We start from the raw sequence: 20,132 nt of genomic DNA, 5'->3' as shown, positions 1-20,132 counted from the left end.
TATCCAGTCTAGTCTGTTAGTGTTCTTTCCCATGGCTGTTGGTATCCCAGTAATTAGTTTCAAACCAAGCCGCTGTTTCTGCAGAGGAACCAGGGCAATCTGTTCCCATGGGTCAGTGTCTGATGGAGGAACAGTAGTTTCTGAGGATGTTGCATGCAGTTGGGGCACAGTTGCCCCAGGAATAATTGAGAATGTTGGCTATTAATGTTGGCTCTCGGCGGCTAGCAGAGACACATCTGAAACTTCACATGACTTCTTTATCCATTCCTTCTCAAGAAAATGGCCCTGGGGACAGAAGACACTCCTGTCTGTGGGACAAGCATGGCTCTGCACTGGAGATGGTTTTCCCAGGAAGCCTGCCTTCCAGAGAGAGGAGTGTGACACCTGGATGTAGACATGCTCTCATGAGGGACTCAGTGACTCCAAATTAACTTAGAAATGAGAACCCCTCAAAGACAAGGGGGAATTTCTCTGCCCAGATCATCTTAAACTCAATGCCCAGCCATGATTAATTGCATATCCAGGCAGCTGTTTGGGTCCTTTCCTTGTGCTGTGCTCTGTACTGTTCCCAGTAGCAAATATCTCCCCTGAAAACTGGAGGAGGTGGAATGGTGGTAATGACCAGGTTGCTTCTTCAGCAGAAATGCCTGGTGGTCTCACATGTAGCAATGGGTTATTTGGAACAAGGCTGCTCTAATGACCATCAGATACCTGCTTCTTTACCCCCCGCCCCCAACCAGTTCTACTACGTGGTCCCTATGTTCTGTGGTCACCAACATGTGGTTGCAGTTAGGCACTTAAGTGGAAATAAGCCTGATTGTAACTTGCCACTAGGTGGAGGCAACTTCTTTAATGAGATGTGGTTGCTTCAGGTTGGTTAAGGATGCTGGAAGTTCTGCTGTGCTTTGCCTGTCCAAGGGACAGTAACTATGATGAGGTCTCAGGGGCTTGAATTTACAACCTCCTCCATTGCAAGCTATAGGGATGATGCAGGAATTCACTCCAGGTGCCCTGTTTGCAAAATGTGAAGTCTGGGGATAAAATCAGAGATTGGTCATGTGGGAAGGGGGCAACTGGTCCGTGCAAGCGCAAGGGAGGTGAAGAAGCCAAGACTCCTATTTGCTATTCCTTAGGCTGTAGTTTTGTTGTGAGCAGCAACAAGGATTGAATGTGGGAGCGGATCATACGAGTGCATGAGCAGAAAGGCAGCCTGGACTGCAGTGGGCTTGTGCCTGCTGGCCACCCTGAGAGGAAGGCAGAGCCTTGCATGTGATGGCTCAAGACCAGAGCTTTTCCCATACTGCATCTTAACCCCAAAGGCAGTCTGTTTTAAAACTTAAGAGTGGTGTTGCATCGCCCAAAGGTGAATTATCCTGAGCAGCTTGATGCCATGTGCTCCTGCTGGGGCAGAGAGCTTGGAGGGAGTTGGGAGGCTGGTGGCAACCTCGTTACAATCCCTGATAGGTTTAAACTGATCTGCAGATATTTGGGATTAAATTGGAGGCCCTGTTTGGCTGGGGAGGCGGGGGCTGTGTATATAATCGTCGCAATAGTTTGCATGTTGTCCCCAGATATCCTGGGGATAGCCAGCTGTGGGACACGAGTGGATCATGATAGTGACAGTGTGGCTGGGAGGGCTTTTGGCTGCCAACCCAGGGAATGGCACCCACAATTTGTGCACTAACGAGACCTTTCTCTTTGGACACAAGGTTGGTGACTTCGGTGATGCCACAAATTGGCCAACACCTGGAGAAATAGCCCACAAGAGTGTCCAGGTGAGAACATAAGATCCTCAACAGCTGTTTCTGGCTGAACCTCAGTATTTTGCCCCCTGGTAGCATGCTTGGGGAAGCCATGTTGTTGGTAGGCACCTCTGCATGCTCTGTTGCTATGAGGTAGGAGACCCTGGGCCTTTCAAAGGGGTTCTCTCTCTGCTGAGTAGGACAAGGCCCTTGCAGGCCTCCCTGTCCTGTTGCAGCCCTGGTAGCTCTGGCTGAGCCAGACCATTTGGGGTGCTGAGTGTCAGTGTAGAGGCAGCCAGGAATAGCGTGCTGGGAGCAGGGGATTTCCTTTTAGGGCTGCCCTGCATATTGGGCTCCCTCACTCAGTGGTGCTATTCTGGGAGCGTGGAGCCTGCTGTAAACTCTGGGCCTGGTGAAAGCAGGTATGGCAGCTCCTGAACTGGCTCTCCTCAGGGCTGGTCATTGCAAGAAGGGGTCTGGATAAATGCTGAGACATGTGAGAAGGGGCTTGTATGCCCACAGGGCACGGCCTTTCATTTCTGATGGACGTGGGCATTGTTGAAACCTTTCTATATTTGGACACTGCTTCACCAGCTCCCTGCTGTCTGTCAGGGCATGAGGGTCACTCACACTCTTGCCATGTTGGCAGTCTGGTCCCTTGAAGCCCCCATCCAGGAACACCAGGCCTCCTTGGCAGTCCCTCTCAGTAACTTCTGTGCCCAGAACTTGTGTCCCAACTCGAGTGCTTCCCAGCATCTCCTGGAGATAGCTCCAGGTGTTTCTGTAGAACACCTTGCCCTGATCAGATATAAAGCCTTCTCCAGGAATAGGACAGCTCTGGAGGGCATAGGGCAGGGATGCCCTCCTGTTCCTACTCCCACCAGGATTGCTGGGCTCTGCCTCCAGCTCTTCAGTTTCCCACAACCGTCATGTTTCTTCTTGTACTCGTGTGTCCCCAGCAGCCGCACAAAGCACCATCCATCCGTAAACTGCCCATCAAGAAAGACATGAAAGAACAGGAGAAAGGAGATGGGAGCGATGGCAAGGAGAGTCTGAAAACTAAATCGGACGAGTCTGGGGAGGAGAAGAACGGTGATGATGACAACCAGAAGTCAGCCCAAAAGAAGAAAGGTAAGGCAGGCTGTGGCAGACTCCCTGCAGGGACAGTCCCCTCAGCTCAGCAGCAGTCGGATGCCTGTCTCCCTCTGTGACCCAAGGTCGGGTGGAAGCACTGGCCACTATCCCCACAGGTCTTGCTGCAGGACATGCTCCCAGCCCTGGGGCAGTCATGGTGGAAAGGTGTTTGCAGGCTGCAACAGAGGAGGGTGTCACCTTCGTGACTGGAATTGTTTGGGCACACACTGTGGGCTTTGTGAGGGAGACGTGAGGGTCTTCCCTGTAGGGCAGCCTTGGCAGAGTTTGCCCTGTTCGGTTGCACCCTGTAATAAGCGGAGGCAGGGGAACAGGTAGAGCAGGGCCCAGGTAGGGTCATCTGTGCTTCCTTGTCTGAGGAGCTGTGGCAGGAGTGGTCTGCCTTCTCATATGTGCTCCCCAGTGGTACAGAAATGCCCTCTGACTGCAGGTTGCGTCAGCCATGGTTGACACATGGGCTTGGTCTAGCCTGTGCCTTGCAAGCAGAAAGGAGGAGAGGAGGAACAAGTGCCATGAAGCAACAGTGGGGTGTGCATGCTGTTCATCTATGCCTAAGAGCCCCCGTCAGATCCTTTCTGCATCCTCATGGTGCCTCACAAATGGTTTGGGAGGCAGGGGGGCCCTAAGGGACATCCAAGGAAAGAGTCAGTGCAAAAGGCCCTGGAAGCAGATACTCTCTAAACGTGTGTCACACCCAAATCCTCTCCTTTTGCAGGCAACAAACACAAGTGGGTCCCTTTGCAGATAGACATGAAATCGGAGGTGCCCAGGGACAAAACGGCCTCTCGGAACAACCGGCAAAATGAGCAGCACAGACACCCTTCCAACAACCGCAGTGAGCTGAAAGGTGGGTGCTGGGGCTGCAGCCCCGCTTTGCCTCCACTTGCCATGAGGCAGCACTGCTGAGGCCATGGCTCCTTGGCCTCGGGGAAGACCAAGTCCCATTGCTCTGAGGCTGGCTGCCGCTGCCAGGCACAGCATGGGGCAGTACGGATGCTTCGTTCATCTGAAGAGCTCCGAGGGCAGCAGGGCTTGCCTTGGGGAGGTGTCTTCAAATCTTAACATCCCTCCTGCCTCTTTTCCCCATCTTCCACAGGCTGGCACCCAGATAATAAGCACGAACGCAGCTGGCAAGACCATGATGAAACCTCCAGTGTGAAGAGCGAGGGAGGAGCTGTGCGAGGGGCCTTCCGGGGCCGAGGCCGAGGCCGCGGCAGGGGCCGGGGCCGCGGCAGAGGAGGTGCTCGCTGTATGTGTGGCCTTGTGACAGCAGAGAGAGGGAGTAGGGCACATGCTGAAATTTGCAAGGCTGTAGGGAGTGTGTGTGTGACTTGGGGCCCTGAAAAGCTGCATGGGGAGGGCAGAGAGCACAGAGGGCACAGAAATAGTTGTGGCAGGTCATCTCAGCTAAGAAGCATGAGCTGTTGTTCTCTCGTGGAGGAGAACTCTTGATTTGGATTCCCTTGTGAGGACCTGTGTGCTGCTCTGGAGGTGGCATCCAGCTGAGCTGATTTTAATAAAAGCAAATTATTTTTATTAGTATTTGAATAAAGGTAGATGTTCTTTCCCTTCTCAGGCTGAGCTCCTCTGCCTGTTTTCTCTCACTTTCAGCACCCCTGTGTGCAAGAGTTAAAACATGCCGATGTTCTGCTTGGGCTTAATGTAATGTTGAGAGCCAGGCAGGAGTCCTTGCTTGGATGGGGAAGAACATCCACACTGGCATTTGTCAGGGCTGTGTCTGTGCTGAATCTGACATGGCTTCAGTGCAGAGCCTTGGTGTGTTATCTAGGCTATCCAGTTGCTCCTGGATAAGAGGGTTAATGGCATCTCTTTGCCCAGGTGTTGGGATCTATTCTCCAGGGAGGGCTGAGAGCAGTGGAGTGAGGGATGGAGCAGGGATGTCCCACTCTGTGCAGTCAGGGGGCTCCTGGGACTGTGGGGAGCTATTTGTGCAGTAATTTGGCCCCATCTGGTAGCACAGCCCATCTAGCAGATCCCGGGGACCCTGTGCTGACTGAAAGGTTCCCTTGTTGGTGTCTTGCAGCACACTTCGACTATCAGTATGGGTACCGGAAATTTGAGGGCTCGGATGGCTCCCGCACCCAGAAGTATGCTAGCAACATCACTTACTACTTCGACAACATCAGCAGCACTGAGCTGTACAGTGTGGACCAGGAACTGCTCAAGGACTACATCAAGCGGCAAATGTAAGCACTGCCTCTCTTCCTTGTCTGAACATTGTTTGGAGACACTTGGTGGTGGTGTGTTTACTGACACCCTCCCTGGAGGCTGTGTAGCTAATCCCTTGGGTAGGGCTGGAGCTGAGGCATGTTTACTCTGTGCCATGCTGCTTGCAGCGCTGGCTTGCTGCATCCTCAGGCCCAGGCTCCTCAGCTTTCTGTGTCCAACCTCGCAGCAGCAGAACAGCTCAGTGCGGGAAAGGGCAGGGATTATTTCCTCAGGGTTCCCTGAGGAAGGTGGCAGGAGCCGCCTCTCACTGGCGCATTGTCCATGCAGAGAGTATTACTTCAGCGTGGACAACTTGGAGCGAGACTTCTTCCTGCGTCGCAAGATGGACTCGGATGGCTTCCTTCCCATCACCTTGATCGCCAGCTTCCACCGGGTGCAGGCACTGACTACCGACATCAGTCTCATCATCAAGGTGAGGGCAAGGGAAGCTGAACTTTCCTTCTCATTCTGCTTTTCACCATCCTGGCCTGTTTTCTAGCTGGGTCATGGGTGAGATGCAAGTGACACCTCCCATTGTCCTTTGCCCTATTCCTTCCTCCCCTTTGGACCGCTTGGAGAGGAAGGGCTAGGGCTAGGGCTGGGGCTGGGCCACTCAGCATGCCGAGGCAGGGCCCTGAACTAACTCAGTGTTACTTGGTTCCAGGCTCTGAAGGACAGCAAGGTAGTGGAAATTGTGGACCAGAAGATCAGGAGAAAAGAGCAGCCAGAAAAATGGGCTCTGCCTGGCCCTCCTATGGCAGACTACACACAGACAGACTTCTCCCAGTTCATCAACTGCCCTGAGTTTGTGCCCAGGCAGAGCTTCCAGAAGGAGACAGGTGAGTCTCCTGGGAAGTGTGGAGTGTGGTATCAGTACTGCAAAAGGTCTGAGACTCCTGAGAGGCAAGCATGTCCTCAAGGCAAGGCTCTGCCATTTGATTTCTGCAATGTGGTGCGAAATGGCATGGGTCTGTCCAGTATGTGGAAGAGACTTCAGACCCTGAGAGCACTGCCCCTGTGTATGGGGAAATATGAAAGAATCGGGTGTATGGCTTTGCCCTTATAGGTTCAGGAAGAGGTGGGGTGGTACTCGGGGGCTGAAGGGATTTGGGGAGGGTCAGTCCTGCTGGAAGTCTCTCGGCCATTCCTGGAAACACCCTCCCACCCCTGGGCAAAGCAGAGGACACTCATGAACCCAGCCTTGCCCAAATGGGTGAGGAGATGTGGGGCACAAATGGGGCAGCAGGTAAGGAGCTGTCTACCAAGTGCTGAGGAAGGCTCTGCTATCCTTTAAGTGTTGCCCCCTGTCCTTATCCCCCCATCCCATGAGAGCTGGCAGGAGCCCCGGGCTGGGCTTGAGAGGCCATGTGGAGGAGCTGCCTGGTACCGTTGTAAGAGTTAGTGTTGGCAGGGGAGATCTGTCCCTACTGGCTCCAGGCTGCCTTGGGAAGGTTTCTCTAAGAGCAGCAGGTTAACCATCTGCTTCAGGGCTCTTTACGCATCTGGGAAACAGGCACCTGCAGAGCTCTGTGGTCAAAACCAGCATCACAGCCTTAAAAAGAGATTTTTTTTCAAACACTCTGAGGCAGCCTGCTGATAGCAGGAATGCTCCCACCTAGGGTGCTGGATGCCAGCATGTCCCAAGAGCTATGCTGTGCTCCCAAAATAACTTGCTAGCAGGGGTAGATGCTTTTCTCTTGGTTGGGTGTTTTATGCACACAATCCCCCAGGCTTGCTCCCTCCCTCCAAGCCCAGGCTGTATGCAAGGCTAAGCACCAGCTCTGAGGTTTGTAAAGCACTTTGTGGCTCTCACCGGCTCTAGAATCTGCTCCTGGCTCCCCGCGTCCTGCCAGCCCGGTCCCCACCAAAACAGAGGAGGTCAGTAACCTGAAGACAATGCCCAAGGGCCTGTCTGCAAGCCTGCCCGACTTGGATTCAGAGACCTGGATTGAAGTGAAGAAGAGGCCTCGGCCCTCCCCAGCCAAGCCCAAGGTATGGAGTGATGTAGGAGCTGTTGGGATTGGGTTCTGCCAATTATCTGTGTGACTTTAACCATAACTGAGCAGCAGGTTTCAAACCAGACAAAGTCTGCCAGTCATGGGAGTGATTTTTCTAGTCTCTTCTGTCCCCATCTGAGCTCCCTTTATAGCCACTCTCTAGTAGCTGAGATGCAAATAAAGTGTTCTCCTCAAATGGGCAATTTCTGGTTGGGGTAAAGAAACAAGATGCAATAGCAGGGACTCCAAGTGCTGGGCCTGTTCTGTTATCTGGTCTTTACCCCACATCACCTTTGTCCCCGTGCTTGTAGAAGGCAGAGGAGTCGAAGACGCCACAGCAGCAGAAGCAAAAGGACCAAGATGAACCTGAGGAGCTGGACTTCCTCTTTGATGAGGAGATGGAGCAGATGGATGGCCGTAAGAACACATTCACCGACTGGTCGGATGAGGATTCGGATTATGAGATTGATGATCGGGACGTGAACAAGATCCTCATTGTGACACAGACGCCTCCTTACCTGCGCCGGCACCCTGGGGGGGACCGGACTGGCAACCACACATCCAGGGCTAAAATGAGCTCGGAGCTGGCCAAGGTGATCAATGATGGGCTGTACTACTATGAGCAGGACCTGTGGACAGAGCAGTTTGAGCCGGAGTACTCTCAGATCAAGGTGAGAGCTGGGCTCTGTAGCTGATCCAAGGAAGAGAGTTTATGCGTGGGGGGATGCTTCCTTACAGGGAGCCTGATGTGGGGCAGGCTTTGGGATGGAAAGGGCAGTACCCAGGGTTCTGGCCCATGAACAGGGTAGAGCTAAGCTGGGATTTATCCTCTTGCAGCATAGGGCTGTAGGCAGCGCTCAGGATTCCTGATTCCCAGCATCACGCTTTCTGCTGCGTCTGGGATAAACACAGCCCTGTAATGTGGCATAAGGCTGCAGCAAGTTAAATAACGTGCCAGTAACAAGGTGACCTGGAAAATGGGATGCATCGCTCTGTTGTCTGCCAGCGTCTTGGCTGTTCCTGGCTGCAGTGGTGGGCAGGCAGTGTCGGATCTCTGGAGGGAGTGGGTGTCTCTGCATGGTCCTTAGTGCCCAGTGCTTAATGGCATGGTCCCTTGGACACTGCAGTTATTGGGGACAGGTTCATTGATAGCTAGGCCACACCTGGCCTCTGCTCTTCTCTATTTTATTGCTGGTTTGCATAGACTTGGGCTTTTTAGAGAAAGCCCATCTGCTTCTAAAACATAGGAGTCCCAACTTGGTGACTCTCACAGTCAGGGACTTTCCTAGGCTCGTTTAGGGACCGAAGTTACTTTGGCTGTGAGGTGGAATGGCCTTTCAGAGCTACTAGCTGGGCTCTGTCTCTGCATGTTGGGTCCCAGGCACATTGCTGAAGTGTAGTGCTACTTTCTGTGGCAACTGAAGCTGAGGGTGTGGGGAAAGCAAGCAACAGAGGACCAATGGGAAGAGCGTTCTGGGGTTATGGATACTTCAAATAAATGGGAACGTTGTGCCCTGCACACAGTGTGGCTTTGAGGATGTGGGAAGGAGGCTCTAGAGATGCAAGAAGGCAGCAGGGATGGTGGGGTGCTGGTCAAGCAGAGGTTATCAAATTTACCTTGAACCTTGCTGCTCCAGAGCTGATATAGGCAAGTAGAAGAGCCTGAAAGAAGTAAATGATGGTGAGTGAAGCTGCCTTGTAGGATTCCTGAAAGCTTGGGCCTGATGGGTTCAGGTCTGGTCACTGCAGGGCCCTGTTTTGTCTGTTGTATTTCCCCTTGTAACACATAAGCAACACATCACCCTTCCGGGCACCGAGGCCCAGTCGTTGTATTTTGTGCCCAGTGTTGCAGCTATTGCACAAGCACAGCAGTGGTTTGGATGAGCTGTTGAGATGAGGGGAGAAGTGAGCAATTGGTTGCTTCATCATCTTCCTCTTCAAATGCAGCAAGAAGTGGAGAACTTCAAGAAAGTGAATATGATAAGCAGGGAGCAGTTCGATACCCTGACCCCAGAACCCCCTGTGGATCCAAACCAAGAAGTCCCTCCCGGCCCTCCCAGGTTCCAGCAAGGTAAGTGAGAGCAGGAATGGGTAGGACTGAATTTGTCCTTATCCTTCCTAGTAGTGCTTGGTTTGGGTGGCGGGGCTGAAGCAAACATGCCAGTGCAGTCTCTGTGGAGGGTTGGCAGTGGCAGGAACTGGAGCTGCAGATCTAAGATCTGTGAGTGGTCCTGGGAGGTTCAGTAGCAGCTGGGGAGAGGAAAGTAGGAACCACAGCCATGTGGTGTCACCTTTCCCGGAGCAGCATGGTTCTCTCAGCTGAATGTTTTTGGGCACCAAGAGAAGAGGCCCAAAAGCAGGGGTGTCCCAGATGATGGAGGAAATCTTGCCTGTCTCTCATGTAACAGTGAGGGTGCAACCTCCCTCTTGGACCTGCTCATCAGAACATCCCTACCTGGAAGGCAACTCCCTGCCAGGCCTGGCTGCTGGTGAATGGGGCCTGGTGCTCAGGCAGAGTGCTGGCCTGTCCTGCTGGGGATGCAGGGATTTGTCATTGCTGTTAGCCACTGGGAAGCAAATAACTTGTAGGATCCCTGAAAACTCAGCCTTGGACCTGCTGCAAGGCCTTGGGTTGTCTGGACAGACTTGTCACAGGCTAGATTTGAAGCTGGTCATCTCAGGAAGGCTGAGACATATCCATGAGTTCCTGTTCCTGCTGCTTGCCATCTCCTGGATGGGAGTCCCTTGGCTCTGGTGATACTCTCAGGCTCAGAGTTCAGTTTGACCCAGAATGGGGATTTTCTCTCTGTAGTACCTACAGATGCTTTGGCTAACAAGTTGTTTGGAGTCCCTGAGCCTTCAACGATTGCCCGGTCTTTGCCTACAACTGTACCAGAATCACCCAACTACCGCAACGCCAGGACCCCCCGGACCCCTCGCACACCTCAGCTGAAAGACCCAACACAGACACCCCGGTTTTACCCGGTGGTGAAAGAAGGCAGGACGATAGATGCCAAGGTGGGAGCTGGGCTGGGGTGTGGGAGGGAGGCTGGGGCTCCCCAGCTGGGGCCCAGAGAGGAAAAGGATGCATCCCTGATGCACTGTGTCTTGCAGACTCCACGGAAGAGGAAGACAAGGCACAGTTCAAACCCCCCAATGGAGTGCCATGTGGGCTGGGTGATGGACTCTCGGGAACACAGGCCTCGTACTGCCTCTATCAGGTACTGGACAGGAGTGCAGGGTGACAGAGAAAGCAGAAACAGGGAAAGGAACAGGCATGGGAAAGGGTCAGGGTAGCGTTGTCTGGTCTGGCAGCTCTTCCCAGGGAGCTGGTGGGACCAACAGACAAGTGTCGTGGGGTGGAGTGCGACCTCGTGCTGCTATTGGCTGGGTGATGCCAAGGAAGGGGATTGACAGGAGTCTCTTGTGCTCAGCTCCAGCCCCTCAGAGGGGACCCCAGCCGTCGGAAGCTACGGCTGCACCCCGCAGTCCCTGCCCAAGTTTCAGCATCCTTCACACGAGCTGCTCAAGGAGAACGGCTTCACGCAACACGTCTACCACAAGTACCGTCGGCGCTGCCTTAACGGTAGGCATGTGGGGAGGGACACCCGCACCACTGGATTTGGGCAACGTGCCCATGTTCTGGCTGTGTTGGATGGGCGCGGTATGGTAGCAGAGCACTCACCGGGAGATAAACAGGGTACTGTAGGACAACCTTGTTCGTAGCTGGTGTTTCTCCACAGTCCATGGAGAGTGAGCGAGCTGTGGCTTAGGGAGCTCAGGGTGTCGAACAACAGGGGCTGGATCTAGTCACAGTGCCACAAACCCCTCCTGTATGTGAGCCCCTATGCAGAGCTGGCTCCCTGGGACAAGATCTGTCTTGTAATCAGCCCCTCTTCCCCAAACAGAGCGGAAACGACTGGGCATTGGACAGTCCCAGGAGATGAACACGCTCTTCCGGTTCTGGTCCTTCTTCCTCCGAGATCACTTCAACAAGAAAATGTACGAGGAGTTCAAGCAACTGGCTGTGGAGGACGGAAAGGAGGGATACAGGTAGGAGAAGAAGGGCAGGGTGGCCATTCCTGGGAGGGGAGTGAGGGAAGAGGGTCTGGTCTTTGCAGGGCTCACAGCAAAGCGAAGGCAGCGTCTCTCTGCCTTGCTTGGAGGCAGGACGGAGGCCACCCTCAGTATCCTCCTCTTTTTGTGACATGCAGCAGGGCACTCTGCTCCAAGAGCCTCTCTGCCCAGGTGTTGCACACCACAGTGAGCACAAAATGCTGTTCCGTTCCCAGGTACGGTCTGGAGTGCCTTTTCAGATACTATAGCTACGGACTGGAGAAGAAATTCCGGCCAGACATATTTAAAGACTTTCAAGAAGAGACCATCAAGGATTACGAAGCTGGTAGGTGCCTCCATTGGCTTCCCCTTAGGTTGACAGCGATGTAGCCCAGCTGTGTGACTGCCCCTGGGCCTCTGCTCTTGACCTTGGGGAAACCAAAAAATGTTGTATGTAAATGTGCGCGACTGGGAGTTGCTAGGATGCCCCATTGTTCCACTGGGTCTAGCAGTCTTGCCCTAGTTGTTTTCCTGTGCCAGTGTGGCCAGGCTGAGGGGAGTTTGGCACAATGCAGGGAGCTGGGATTGGAGCCAACCTGATGCCACCTGCACAGCCTGAGATGCTTGAGACCTGTCCTTATCCACTGGTGGTGAGAGATGCTCCTGCGCAGAGCAGAGACACTAGCTTTTCAGGGGAGAACAGAGTGGATGCTTGCTGGCCTGGAGCCTATTTGGGGTGTGGGGGAGGGTGAAATGAGATAATGGAAGACTAGCTCTCCCAAAACACATTCTTCTGGGTTTTCTCAAGGTTCTGCAGTGTTGCAATCTGTCACCTATTTGTCACTGTCAGGCTAGGCACAGAGCCTGGGGACATCCCCTCTCAAGAAGGCTGCCCAGTACTGACCTGATGTAGGGTGCTGTCTTCTAGGTTCTCTGTATTGCTTCGGTTGTGCCTGCTTGTGGGCCAGAAGGGTCCCTGGGGTTGCCAGTCTGCAGGACTGGCAGTGGGGAAGCCTTGGGGGAACAGTTCTGACTTTTGGTTCAATTTTCTTCCCCCCGTTCCAGGACAGCTTTATGGGCTGGAAAAGTTCTGGGCCTTCTTAAAATATTCCAAAGCCAAAAACCTGGACATCAACAGCAAATTGCAAGAATACCTCAGCAAGTTCAAGCGCCTCGAGGACTTCCGAGTGGACGTGAGTAGGAGCAGTGTCTGCACTGCACTGATAACCCCCTCACACTCTTCTGCCCCCTGAGGTCTGAGGGTTTGGGGGCCCTAGTCCCTGAGTGGTGCCAGGCAGGGGAAGTCAGTGACACCTAGTGTCATGCCTCATCACTGCAGCTGGGCCAGGGATGAGCAACTTGAGCACCTCCAAGTCTCTGTTGTTCTTCAGCTGCTCCATCTTTGAGAGAGTGAAGTTCACTGTTTTGCCTGTGGCTTTTTTATTTATTTATTTAAGCAGTGCTGTGTTGTTCCATCCCCCAGGGAGCTCAGGCCTTTCCCTCTACTGTGGCTAGGCTGTGAGTGAGGTGGAATATGGCAGGATCACACTGACATCGCTGCCAACAGGTCAGGTGCTGCTCAGGAGCAGAGAAGCTAGCACCAGACAGAAAGCTCATGCAGCATCCTTACAGCACGGGCATGAGCAGACGTGAGTTTGGTGTCTCTAAAGCCAGAGCAGTTGCTGCAAGGGTTTGCATATTGCAAATCTGCTTCAGAACAGCTCTCTGGGGCAACGCATGTGTGCATCATTCCCTGATCAGCTGAGGAAGCAGAAGAAAAGAGAGCCTTAAAGGTTTGAGTGGAACCAGTATTGTGCAGAGCTCTGGCTCCCAGACTTCTGGACCATGCCCCTGTGTGGAGGAAGGTGGTACCTAAAGCGCAAGGGTGACAACTTGCTCTTACTGGAAGTGCGTCCGTCTTTCTGTAAACAAATCTTGTAGTGGTAGATTTGGAGAGGAGAGCAGCTGCCCTCAGTATTGAGTGCATGGGGAGGGTGTAGTGTTCCCTGTAGGTCGGAGAGAGAGGCTGGAGGTAGCCAGCAAGGCTGTTTTCTGATGGAGGGAGAGACGATATGCTTTTTGAGAAGCCTGTGCTGATACTGGGGTGTTTCTGTTCCAGCCACCCATGGGAGAGGAAGGTGGACACAAGAGATACCCGACGACGTCAGGGGGAGATGGCAGGAAGCGCTACCCATCCCAGTCTTCCAGCAAAACGGTCAGCCAGTGCCCATCCAGCCAAGCCCACACCTCGCCCAGCCAGCCTGCGCATGAGGATGCCAAAAACCTGAGCCAGCTAGTCCCTGCCCCAGCAGCCGCAGAATCGCAGACAGTGGGGAAGTAGAGAGGCTGCAGCTTCTGCTTCCCGCTGAGAGACGGGGTGGGTTGGTGGGGGACTGGCTCGGAGAAGGGGAGATGTGAGGAGGAGGGACAGGAAGGGAGTTGGAATATGGGTGCCTATGAACAGGCTGCTAGGGAGAAACTTCAACGCACATGATTTTTTTTCTCTTGTGGCTGGAAAGCAAAGACGATCTGCATCTAAAACACCATTTTGCTATTACAACCCTGACCAGAGCCAGACCCACCCCCACTGGACCCATCCTTTGCTTTTCCTCCCCTCTGCTCCCCTTCTGTGCACACATTCATGTCTTAGTGTCTCTTTAAAAAATGTTCTGGCTGGGTTGGAAAGGGGAGATTTTTTTATTATTATTATATATATATCAAGTTTTAAATTATTGCTAGAAGTTTGTCTGGATTTACCAAAACAAGTCTGCTCTGCGTGGCCCCCAAAACTCCCCTCTGTGTTCACCCTTTGAATCGCTGGGCAGCCCGATCAGGAAGCTCGGAGGAGTGAGGTTCCCCGATGGGGGATCGAAGCCGCAGCGTCTTGTGACCCTGTGGAGCCTCTGATCTCCATGACCTGGCTAATTTCTCCCATTCCACATACGATGGTGCGTCTTTGTCACTGACTGCTGCAAAAGGAACATCGCCCTGTTTGTCCACCCTGTCCCTCCTCCCCAACGTCTTCACCTCCAACCTTCCCTTGGGTCTGGTTCTGCCTCTGCCCGCCTCTCTCTTCCATCACGGACAATTTGGAAGTCAACCAAAGGACCTCTGCCGAGGATAGGCTTGTTCTGACTCCTTCCTGCGAGTGGGGCTGGTGAGAGGCAGGCAGGCGCCTGGACTTGAGCCCATGCGGACAGTGTGCCTGCCTCCCCAGGAACACCCATTGCCTGCAAAGACAGGACTTTGTTGAAGGAGGTTTTCTCTTCCTTTTCCCTTGGAAAAATGAAACAACAACAAAAAAAAAACACACAAAACCCCTAAAAACAACAAAAAAAACTCTTTGAAAAGACACATCTCCCTTTGCTTTCTTCCTTGGAAATATTAATTGAAAAAAAAAACACAAAAAAAGAAAAAAAAAAGTTGCCTTACGGTGGAGCTGGAACTGGGAGGCTCGCTCGGCTTCCCAGACCTTGGGGCGTGCTGGGCTCTTAGCCCACCTGCCCAGAGACTCCTCACGGCACTGCTGCCGAGCTGATCTTCCCCGCGGCCTTTCCCTGGACCCTGCAGCTCACTCGGACACCTCCCCCTGCCGTGTGGACCTCCTGCAAGCCCCAACTCCAGCAGGGGAAGGTGCTGAGGGCAGTCAAACCCAAGACTTGTGCTCATGAAGTAGTTGAAGCCGCTGCATTGTGTATATGCTGTTGTAGCATCCTCCCCGCGACAGCGACTGTACATGCTTATGGCCTCGCTCGGACTTCCCCGTTCTGCTGTCTCCGGCCAGTTCCGGGGCAGCCCGGAGCCGGGGCGGGAGCTCAGTCTGCTCTGCTCTGCGCCTCCAGTGTCATCAGGAGGTGAGCAGGGAGATCCATCACAGCAGCTAGAGGGACTGTTTCTTGCTGCGAGCAAGGGAGAGGGCGAGCGTGTCCTTTGCATAACTTAATGCTGTAGCCTGACATGTGGGTGATGCAGTGCTGGGGAGCCACCCCCCCGTCCCAGGCGCAGGTCTGTTAGTGGGACTTACCAGGGGTACGAGTAGGAGACCTGCCTGCCTGTCAAGGGGGGGTTCTTGTGTGGGTTTCCTTTTACGTGTCTCAGCAGGTGACTGCATGGAGTCTCCTGCTTTGGGCAGCAGCCCTGTGCTTCTCCAAGGGCTGAGACTATGCCCTGCTGCCCCTTGCTTGGCTGAGGAAAGGGGGCTGACTGCAGAGCTGCTGTGGCTTTTACTCAGCTCCTCTGTGCAGCACCAGGTGAGCTTTGGCAGGCAAATCTTCCCCAAGCTTGTGAGCTGCATTGCCTTGAAGCATGTGGCCGCATGCTGGGGATATGTCAGAGGGGGTGAAATCTGCTCCTGGAGCCCAGATGTAGCACTGGAAGATTTTGCTCCTGCTTTAAAGGTAGAAGCTTCTTTCAGTGAGAGCTGCTTGCCTTGCTGCTGCTATGTTCTGTCTCCTGGGTCGGGATATGTGCTTTGTAGCTGGCTTGGTTGTGGCTCCTGGTACCTTATCCTCATGAGCTGCAGCGTGCTCCTGTGCCTGGTGGGGGGCACTGCAATGGGCTACTCAAAGATGCAGCTAATTGTATTATCCTCTTTGCAAAATCAAAAGTTGGTAATGAGCTGCATCCTTCCAAAGTATCCGACTGATACAGTGCTGCATCTTGTAGCTGGAAAAAGGAGTCATCTCTCCCGGGCTGTCTCCGTACAGCTGCGAGGCTTGTTGGCAAGAGCAGCTAGGAGGTGAGAGCAGAAAAAAAGGAATGTGAGCTTAGGCAAGTTGGCAAGAACAGCCAGCAGGGAACTGGAGATCAGAGGTGGCTGTGGATGGTTACTGGGCCCTGCCTGGCTAAAGTTATCATCTTCCCAACCTGACACTGCATCGAACATGCTGCTTCAATAGGTGGGGGGAGGGAGGGAAAGGAGGTGGGCTGGTCTGCGTGGAGCAGCTTCGTGAGCCGCTGCTAATAACTGAAAGCACAGCTAGGGTTTGAGTGAGGCTGGGTAGCTGCTACTTTGCCATTTCCTCATGTTGTGATCCTGTTCCGGTCTGTCTACCGTTACCACATCAATCCTGCAGCTTGGTACCACTCGGAGGCCCGATTTCAGCACACAAACCTGTCCGAGTCCTTGGCTTACTGTGCTACAGCAGCGGTGGTCTGGGGTCCCGAAGCAGTACCCAGGCTAGATTGTCAAGCAGTGTTTGTACAGTGGCGCAGCCTTGACTGTTACCTCTGAATTTCCCTTCTCTTGTGGGCTGGAGTCAGACATCTAATTTATGAATGTGGCAGGGTTTGACCCCAGTTTGGGAGGGAGGAACCCTGAGGCTATAGACGGGATTGAGCAAGGACACTAGAGACTTATTACTGATTGTTCTCAAGTGCAGGCGGGTTTTACTTGATGCCCCAGGTGGTCCTTGCTGCTGTGTTCCCTGTATTCCTCTCATTGGTGCATGTTCTCTTTTGAAGCCAATTGTCTGCATTTTATTTTAGCAACAAACAAAATAGGAAACTAGGAAAAGTAAGCTTCTGCTGTGGAGTTGTTGCTTGTGGAGCAGACTATGGAATTGCTCGGGTAGTAGAAGAGGTTAAGAAACATCCCAGAGAATTTTTCAAAAATCTGCATTGATCTTAAATTATTATTTTAATTTTCTAGGCTGAGATCCTAGTCTTGGCCCAGAACAGTTTTTTCCCTCTCTGCTGAGTCAGTGGTTTGTCACATCAGTGTGGCCGAGGCCCCGTTTGAAACAATATCAGTTTTACAAGAGAGACTTGGTCGGAAGGGCAATCCTAGCTGTCGTGCCGCAGTCGGGATTTGCATGCTGTTGGTCTTTGTTAGAGATGACAGTAGGTCGTGTGTTAACTGTGTGCCTTGTTTTAATTTCTGTGTTAGACAGCAGCGTGTCCAGGGAGCGAAGGAAAGATGGAAGTAAACAGCCTTGAGGCAGCTGTTACTTGCTCCTGTGTGTCTTCCTGTGGACTGAAACAACACAGGGCAATAAATTTCTGTTTTCTGTCACTAGAGCAGGGGAATACAAGGCTTGCTGTTCGCAGCCCCCAGTGGAGGGGCTGTTAGGGGGCAGAGCGCTCTGTAGTCTGGTTAGAAGCAGGTCTCCTGCACCCTTGTGTTGTGTGGCAGCATTTCGCAAGGCTGGGGGTGCAGAGTGCTTGGTGTGCCAAGCTGAGGGGCTGATTGCTCTGAGGTTGACCTAAGCAAGGTTTTCCAGTGTCTTACGGTGTGCACAGGGGACACATCTTTAAGTGCACTTTCCTTCTTGCTACATGAAGCCTGCCACTGCTGCGTAGACTTGGTACAGAAGGCATTGCACGCAGCTTACTCCACCTCTGGGGAAAGGAGATAGCTGTCCAGACAGAGGGGGTTTGCTTTTGAGCGAGCTTGGATCCCTCTTGCCCTCCTGCTGAGGAAGGAGTTTGGCCTTGCTTTCAGCTTGGATGCTTCATCATGATTGTATTTCATGCTTTTTTATTTTAGTGGTCCGAGTGGTCCGGCACATTTATTCCTGATAGCGCAGTGCCACTCACTGATGTGTTCTGCAGCTCGCGATCGCTGCGCCTGGTTGGCATCAAGCCACCGGCGTGGCCGGAGGGAGCCACCAGCTGCTTTCAGAGAGGCACGCTGAGGCTGTCGGGCAGCTGGTAACGCGCAGCCTCTGGGCAGAGCCGGGGGAGCTTTCTCCATCTCATCCCCCCGCCCTGGGAGGTCCTGCCACAGGCTGTCTCCCCTCTCTGAGGTCCCGTCTTTGAGGTGCGGGTAGTTGTGACTAGTCCAGCGCTCTGTGGTATGGGCTCAGTAGTGGAGGTGGCAAGTGTGCGTGCACGCATTCTGGAGGAGGCATTATTGCTTTGTCGTTTTCATTTAAAAAAGAAACAACAAAACAAAACAAAAAAAACCCTGCTGCTCTATTTGCCTGTCTGTCCCTCTTCCTGCTGCTTCCCTTCCCACTCCCCTTTGGTGACTTTTCACCATAACCCTTGGGTTCCCTTGAGGTTCTCCAGCTGCTCATTTTGCTTCTGACTGGTCAACTGTGCTGTAACAAAATGATGCATTAACCTCAGTATCCTGCCACGTTTCCTTACGCGTTCAGCATGGCAGTGCAGAGGAGGGGGCCTTTTAGCTGTTAATGCCTTCCCAGTTATTTTGTCAAAAGGAAAAAAAAAAAAAAAAACCTGTACATGTAGCAAGCTGTGTTTGGAATGCTTATTTTCTCCTGTCTCTTCTCTGAGTCTGAGACTGGTTATGTCACTTTGTCACTGTTTTGAAATGGATGCTAGGCTCTTAAGAGAGGGTTGCTACACTTGATGTTAAATGCCTCACTGACTTTTTTTTTTTTTAAAGTTTCCAATACATGTAATAGATGAATGACTTTTTTAAAAGAAAATATTCATCTCAGTGGCATGAAATAGGTGGATAGAGGGCAGTGTTTCAATGAGTAGTTTACAGTTTCACTTTCTGCAGACACTTGAACATAGGACCGTGTATCTGTGACAAGCACATCGCGTTGGTGGGAAGCTCCAGAAAAGCATGAAACGGCCTGGGCATCAACCGACCTGTTTTCAGTTTGTGTAGATGTCAGTGTGTTGAAGCGTGCTTTGGGTTACCTCGAGATTCCCCTCTCTGTCCCTCTGTGGCTCATTCCCGCTTCACTATGTCCACAGTGCGAGTCTCACCCGTAGGTTGGCCCGTGCCAGCGACGTCCTCCGTGGGAAGGGGTGCTTGGCAGCACTCCGTCCTTCGAGCCTCCCTGATGTAGCACTGTGCCTGCAGGGCATGGCAGCCAGCCCACGCCCCTCTGCTGCCCCCAGCCTTGCCTGGTCCCCTTGGGATTGGAAATCTTGGAACTGTGACTTGGAAACGGACACTGAGCTTTTACCTAGGTAAGGCTGGAGTGGGTAGCCCCTGGCCCCGAGGGTTCGCCCTAACCTGCTCGGATTGTGTGGATTAGACCTTGGCCTTTCAGTAGCTCACCTGGAACAAAAGGGGTGATGGTTCGATGTGCTGGCCCTTCTCAAACTGTGTGTGTCCCAACCTCAGCCTCCTGTTTCCCAAAACTAGAAAGTGTGTGCAACCTTCTTCAGCTGCATTTATTGTAGAGACAAACTTAAAATGACTCATCACAGACCATTTATCACTTGGGAGGAAAATCTTGTTAATATGGCCCGCTGTACATGATCCATCTTCTGTCTATAGTACATAATCTTTGACCCATGTGCTAGGATCATCATCACATATAAAAGGAAAAGAGAAAAATGTAAAATACTTGAATGAGAGCTTGTATTATAACATTAATATTATTCAGAGTATCTGCTTTCTAGGCTGATGTGATTCATTATTCTAGTAATGCTTTAGTCCTTTGTAATTTGTGGTAATTATGCTTTTTCCTTTTTAATACAAAAAAAATGTATAAAAATAAAAACTTCAAAAGACAATGCAGTTTGGGTTTTCTGTTCAGTAATCTACTTGCTCTCTTGAGAGGGCTGTAGGTTGTATGAATGGGTTGAGTTCCTATGTGTATGGTTGTAAGAACTGGAGGAGGGTGGGGGAAGAACTGGCTTCCATGGGCAAAATTAAGTTGACATCAGGTAAGTGCAGTGCAGGTCAGCTCTATGCATGTTCTCAAAAGAACTTGCTTGAGAAGGATATGGACCCAGCAATGATGAAAAATACAATTTTTGGTACCAGGCCCCCAGATGTTAAGAGGATCCTGGGGAAAATAATTCCCAGCATGTCTCGATCTGTTGCGTAGGTACTCATGGATGCACATAAAAGTATGAGTGTTTTCTGTTGGGCAGTGCGATCCTTCCTTACAGGGTTTCACCAATCTCCATGCAGACAGCTCAGGAAAGCAGTGACTTTTTTTTTTTCCCCCCCCTATGAAAGTCCCTTTCCATAGTTTGTCACTTTGATTTGTGCTGCCTCCTGGTGTGTGGGAAGTGAGATAAG

General features: G+C 52.3%; 1 protein-coding gene across 4 annotated transcripts in view; it reads left to right on the top strand.

Annotated features, from left to right (window-relative positions):
- Positions 1-19,618, top strand: part of LARP1 (La ribonucleoprotein 1, translational regulator) — a 54,493-nt gene extending 34,875 nt beyond the window's left edge. For 2 of the 4 annotated variants that reach the window (XM_067304900.1, XM_067304903.1), the window contains exons 4-20: positions 1,710-1,775; positions 2,702-2,873; positions 3,610-3,741; positions 3,991-4,143; positions 4,939-5,101; positions 5,412-5,556; positions 5,788-5,962; positions 6,946-7,115; positions 7,432-7,791; positions 9,068-9,191; positions 9,933-10,138; positions 10,235-10,341; positions 10,555-10,706; positions 11,029-11,173; positions 11,413-11,522; positions 12,242-12,369; positions 13,296-19,618. In XM_067304900.1, the coding sequence (XP_067161001.1) occupies positions 1,710-1,775; positions 2,702-2,873; positions 3,610-3,741; positions 3,991-4,143; positions 4,939-5,101; positions 5,412-5,556; positions 5,788-5,962; positions 6,946-7,115; positions 7,432-7,791; positions 9,068-9,191; positions 9,933-10,138; positions 10,235-10,341; positions 10,555-10,706; positions 11,029-11,173; positions 11,413-11,522; positions 12,242-12,369; positions 13,296-13,517 (2,730 nt within the window). In that variant the 3' untranslated portion in view covers positions 13,518-19,618. The remainder of the gene's footprint in view (positions 1-1,709; positions 1,776-2,701; positions 2,874-3,609; positions 3,742-3,990; positions 4,144-4,938; positions 5,102-5,411; positions 5,557-5,787; positions 5,963-6,945; positions 7,116-7,431; positions 7,792-9,067; positions 9,192-9,932; positions 10,139-10,234; positions 10,342-10,554; positions 10,707-11,028; positions 11,174-11,412; positions 11,523-12,241; positions 12,370-13,295) is intronic. The other 2 variants (XM_067304901.1, XM_067304902.1) reach the window with 2 other exon arrangements.
- The last annotated feature ends 514 nt before the right edge of the window (positions 19,619-20,132 follow it).

The sequence above is a fragment of the Apteryx mantelli genome, chromosome 14, assembly GCF_036417845.1.
Source record: "Apteryx mantelli isolate bAptMan1 chromosome 14, bAptMan1.hap1, whole genome shotgun sequence".
Lineage (NCBI taxonomy): Eukaryota > Metazoa > Chordata > Aves > Apterygiformes > Apterygidae > Apteryx > Apteryx mantelli.
This window is presented reverse-complemented; position numbering and strand designations above follow the sequence as displayed.